At 41.3% G+C, this 5057-nt stretch overlaps 1 protein-coding gene across 1 annotated transcript; it reads left to right on the top strand.

Moving 5' to 3' along the window:
• The first annotated feature begins 3798 nt into the window (after window positions 1-3798).
• Window positions 3799-4632, top strand: LOC149454065 (paraneoplastic antigen Ma1 homolog). Its single transcript, XM_089687851.1, has one exon. It carries the CDS (start codon window positions 3799-3801, stop codon window positions 4630-4632), a length of 834 nt encoding a protein of 277 aa, XP_089543977.1.
• The last annotated feature ends 425 nt before the right edge of the window (window positions 4633-5057 follow it).

The raw sequence follows: 5057 nt of genomic DNA, 5'->3' as shown, positions 1-5057 counted from the left end.
ATGTCTCTTATGTGAAGCAATTTGCAACCCAGCTTTCACATCAAAACCATAAATAAATAGATATCCATGTATATTATTTAAATGACAAAAAATATCACACATGTGTGGTCAACATTTAAAGGTTTTAAATTATTAATTTGATTCAATATTACATAGTAAAAACAACAGCATTTGCAAAAAAATAAAATTGTGTAAAAAATACCATTTTTAAAAATATACATATTTAAAGGCTAAGTTCACCTTTTTTTTCTAAAATCCTGCTCCCCTATGCACCATGAATGTACCTTAGTTGCAAAAATATACAAGATCTCTTTGATCTGGAGAACAAGGCCTTACCTTAGTCTTTGGTAAATTTTTCGAAAGCTTTTTCAATTCCTGTAATATAGACAGAGGACAGAGGAGCCAGTAGGAACGTTGAAGTATATTACCATCTGATCTCATTAGCACACATATCCTGCACTGTCCTTTCAGAAGGGCTCAGTCCTCATGCAGCCCTTGGGACACCCCTGATATAGTACAAGGGCCTGCTTGATTGGATATAGAGCGATTGGATAGACGCTGCGTCCTCCTATTATATAGTTTTGATAAATCTAAAGGAGATTGTACAATCAGATCATATAGTGTATGGCCACATTTATACACCTAAAATCAACTAGTCACACTTCCAGAGTCATTAATTGTTAACGGGACACCAAAACACAGAAACAAGCACACATTGTGCCAAATGAAAAAAAGGGTGACAAAATGCAGCAAAACACGCAGTACAAAATGTGCAACACGTACCACGCCAAAATGTCCCACGTGTAGCACAGACCATTAAAAATAATGGGCTGCCCTATGTGTGTCACTGGAAGAACGAGCCAAAAACATGTGCTCCCTCTACGCTCGCTGTGAATGGGGCCTGAAAGTGAAATTGGTGCGTTTACACAGAACTAAGAGGCTCCATTCACATCTGTGTGTTTCTGAACACATGGAAAGCTGCATAGAAAATACACGCTTTGGCATGCATTTCAAAAACGCCCCAAGTGTGGCAAACACACCAAAAACAAAACAAAGTTCTGGAGCTTTTCTGAGGCAATTGTTGCGAGAATGGCAGCCCATTCAAGTGAATAGGCTGTCCAATAAGTGATGAGTGAAAACGCTCCAAAACACCCAAAACAAATGCATGCAGGAATGTGAGTCTTCTCTATGTGGAGATGTGAATGGGGCCTGACAACTGAGTGTCTCCCTCCTATGTACTTGTATAAAGATGACCATACACTATGCTATTTGATTGTACAATCTCTATACATTTTCCTTTAGATTTACCAGAACTATGGAATAGGAGGACACACCTGAACAATCCATTCAATTTGTATCAAATCAGACAGGCCCTTGTACTACATAGCTGATAGGAGGAAGAATGTATTGCAATGAGGGAGGTGTGGTTCAGTGTGGTCCCTCTTCTGTAATACAATAAGGAAGTGAAGGCTTCTGGGAGGTGACCTACAGGAAGTGAAGGCTTCTGGGAGGTGACCTACAGGAAGTGAATGCTGAGATATCATAGACAGGAAATGCTGCAATCTGAAAATCAGTTCAAAATCTCACAGAAACTGACAAAAAAATGAAATGTCCTGTGGATGAGATAAGTGAAAGAAAAGCACATTCAGTTGGCTGGAGCAGAAATGGTATTGGAAAACACTTCTATTTATTATAAAAAGTGAAATTCTGCCCTAAAAGGTGAACTTATTCTTTAATTAAAAATTTAGTATGATTTTTTTTTATAGTGAAGGAGAGGTCCCTCAAGCCACATATCACTGCCAATCTGCTAACAGAGAAGTATGTGGCAGTCTCAGCCTGAGCTCCAGCCAGGCCACACACCCCAGTTGGCATTTAATTGGCATCCTCTAATAGCCTGTGCGGCACCCACATTTGTACATAGGTTCACAATGATTTATCATAGCATAAAGAGCGATTCTTCACTTTCTGTACAGTATCTGATTTGCAGGCTATATATTTTAGCCCTAAATGTGTTGTCATTATAATAATAGGATCATTTTAAAGGTACCACCAATTGTCAAGGTTTACAGATATCTACCCAAGCAGGGTTTTGGAAGGGTAAAACACCTATCAGGTCAGGGTTTTCTGTAATTTGTGTATGTAGAAATGTGCTGGTTGCTTTAAATCTTAAACAGCAGTTGCAAAGCATTTTTTTTCTTTTCCCTCTTTGTGAGTGACAGACAGGGAAAGCAGGACTGTGCTCTGATTGGTTCTACAGCTGAGAAGGATCCACCCATAGCAGCACTGTTGCAGCTGGACTTATGATTGGCTGTGGAGGAAAGAAGAGAGAAAAAAGAGGCACATGTGGGGAGGCAGACATTTTCAGGGGACTGCATGGAGCAAGGGCTCCTGGTGTAAAGTCACAGAAGTCTCACTCTCTGTGCTGCTGGAACCCATAAACGGGGCTGGGAGTGTGTAGCAGAGGAATTGTTGCAGGAGGACAGTGTGCAAACCAAGGATTGTCCTGCCTGACACTCAGGATTACTGCCACTCAAGTGCATGTGTCTCTCAGAGTTTGGAGCTGCTGAAAGAGACAGGATTTCTACTACTGTCTAATGTTATCAAGAGGACAATCCAGAAACAGTGAGTACTCTGTGATGAAAGGGGATTTTGATATTGCTGCACTTGCTGTTCATCTCTGGAGAATGGTCATGAGAAAGCCTGCTCTCTAATTCTCAGAGTGACACAGATCTTGGAAAGCCCAAGCTGCTCAGAATTAGCTTTTCCTGCTGCTGATTGATGAGAGAACTCTGTCTCTGTATATTACTGGTGATTGTCTCCTCAAAACTTGTGCTGCAGCTGAAGAGTGTGTTTTAGTTCCAAATCCCCACAGAAGCTTGCTGCTTTAAATATACTGAGCAAGTGTCAGTACATCAGGATTTCACCTGTATGGTGCAGATTTGTTGAAGTGCTGTTGTTTCCTATTGCAATGTTCACTGGAAGATTCTGCTTAAAGGAGACTGTGGTATCCATGGATTACAAATACTCTCCCATGTAGAGAGTGAGCACTCTTCCATTGATTAAAGGGCCCCAACGTTGAGAGACTTTAAGTTTCATCCCACTGGCCAGTGGTTAGGTAGGATATTTCTGCTTTAGATAGTACTGCTATAGAAAATGTCAATAAGCTGCTAAATCTCATTACCAGTTATTGTTTCATGTGTCAATGTCACTCTCATATGTCACCCTAGTCAGTGTGATACTAGTCAGTTTTTGGAGTCTTTGGTGAGTGAATTGTGATTTCTTACTAACTGTGTTATGCAAAGTGGTATCTGTGTTTATGTACATTACATGTGTTAAATCAGGTAGTTCTTTTTCAGGGTTTGTCTTCTTCAATAAAACCCATAAAAAATATTCTCAGAGTGTTGAATTGTTCTGGGTATAATTGGAGGTGTCACCAGATTCAGGTGGGAGCTGAACCTATATATCTAGTCAAGCATCACCCAAGGGTGTGCTACATTTGGGGGCTCATCTGGGATATTTAGCTCCACCTACCTGATTTAGCTATACCTAGCTCACCCCAAAGACGTGAGGATGGAGCCTGCCAAAGGGTCAAATATACCTACTAGTGCAAATACTGCACAGGCTGAATCTTATTCTTCACCAGCTACTGTAGGCTTAGAGGTTTTGAATACCCTTGGGAATCTAGTGGAGAAGTGTTTGACATCTATTCTATTGAATAATAGATCTGAATATCGCCAATTGCGATTCTTCTCTGGAAAGCAACCTACACCAGTGTGAGAAGATGATTTTGAGGAATGGATGGAACAGGCCATACAGGCGTTAGATGAATGGGATGTCTCTGAGACACAAAAGAAACAGCAAATCTCTGAAAGTTTAAGGGGAGCAGCTTCAAGGGCAGTGCGAAACCTAAAGCTCAGCCAACCAGACTGTACTGGCCAGGACTACCTCAGTGTTTTACAAGATGTTTTTGGGAAGACAGTTAAGATCTCAGATCTTATGTACAAATTTGAACACACCTATCAGGCAAAAGGAGAGAAATTGTCTGAGTATATAATGCACCTGGATGAGATCATACATCAGCTGTTAACAAAGAAAGGTATCAACCCCAACACAGTAGACAAGATCAGAGTTCGGCAGGTTCTACAAGAAGCACAGCCCTTAGACCCTATTATGATCCAGTTGAGGACACGGACAGACAACGAAAACTTAAAATATCCTGAGCTGATCAGAATAGTAAGAGAGGAGGAAGCAAGGTTAGAAGAAAAAAAGGAATACTCTGGACCATATCCTGCTGTTGGGGTTGGGTTAGCAAGTACTACAAATACTCACTCTGAAATAGCCTCATTGAGGGCTGAGGTGTCTGAACTGAGGGAAATGATTGCCATGCTGATGTCCTCCAAATGGGGTGAAGCAGGACAGCCTCAGATCAAGACAATCCCCACTCTAGCTGGAAACAACAAAAACCCTGTAATCTGTTACAATTGTGGTGGTGCAGGCCACTATAGAAGGAGCTCTGTAAGTCCACCTAAAGGGAAACTTCAGGGGACCTTAGTAATGGATCCAGCCAGGTATCCAATTGTGAAGAGCTCCAATAACACAAAAAGATTCAAATCCAGTGATCGCTTTTTTTAGAGCCCCTGTCAAGAAGGGTAGAGAGCCAACAACTAAAGTTACCTCAGATCCACCTAAATGGATTAGAGACCAAAGGAGAGTAATTCAGAGAGAGTCTCCTTTTTCAAGACAAACCCCAGACAAGTCGAGAAGGCAGTCATTTGTGCAACATGGAAACACTGATTGTGGAACTACTGGTCAACCTAGATCAAGAGGGTTACCCAAGGGATTAGTTGGACCTTCACCTGAAGTATCAGTGAAAATAGAGGGAGTGTATGGCCAAGCTGTGTTGGATACTGGTGTGCAAGTCACTATCCTCTACAGGGATTTTTACCAGAAGTACCTGACACATTTGCCCTTAAACAGATTGGAAGATTTGGAGATCTGGGGCCTGAGCAATACCAAATTTCCTTATGATGGATATGTTTCCCTCAAATTAGAGTTCC

This window comes from Staurois parvus, unplaced genomic scaffold (genome assembly GCF_062004578.1).
Source record: "Staurois parvus isolate SC_StPar_1 unplaced genomic scaffold, SC_StPar_1.0 ptg000439l, whole genome shotgun sequence".
NCBI classification, from domain to species: Eukaryota; Metazoa; Chordata; class Amphibia; order Anura; family Ranidae; genus Staurois; species Staurois parvus.
This window is presented reverse-complemented; position numbering and strand designations above follow the sequence as displayed.

Excerpts from the sequence above, each read along its gene's own strand:
- LOC149454065 (XM_089687851.1), top strand. The coding sequence starts at position 3,799 with ATGGAACAGGCCATACAGGCGTTAGATGAATGGGATGTCTCTGAGACA.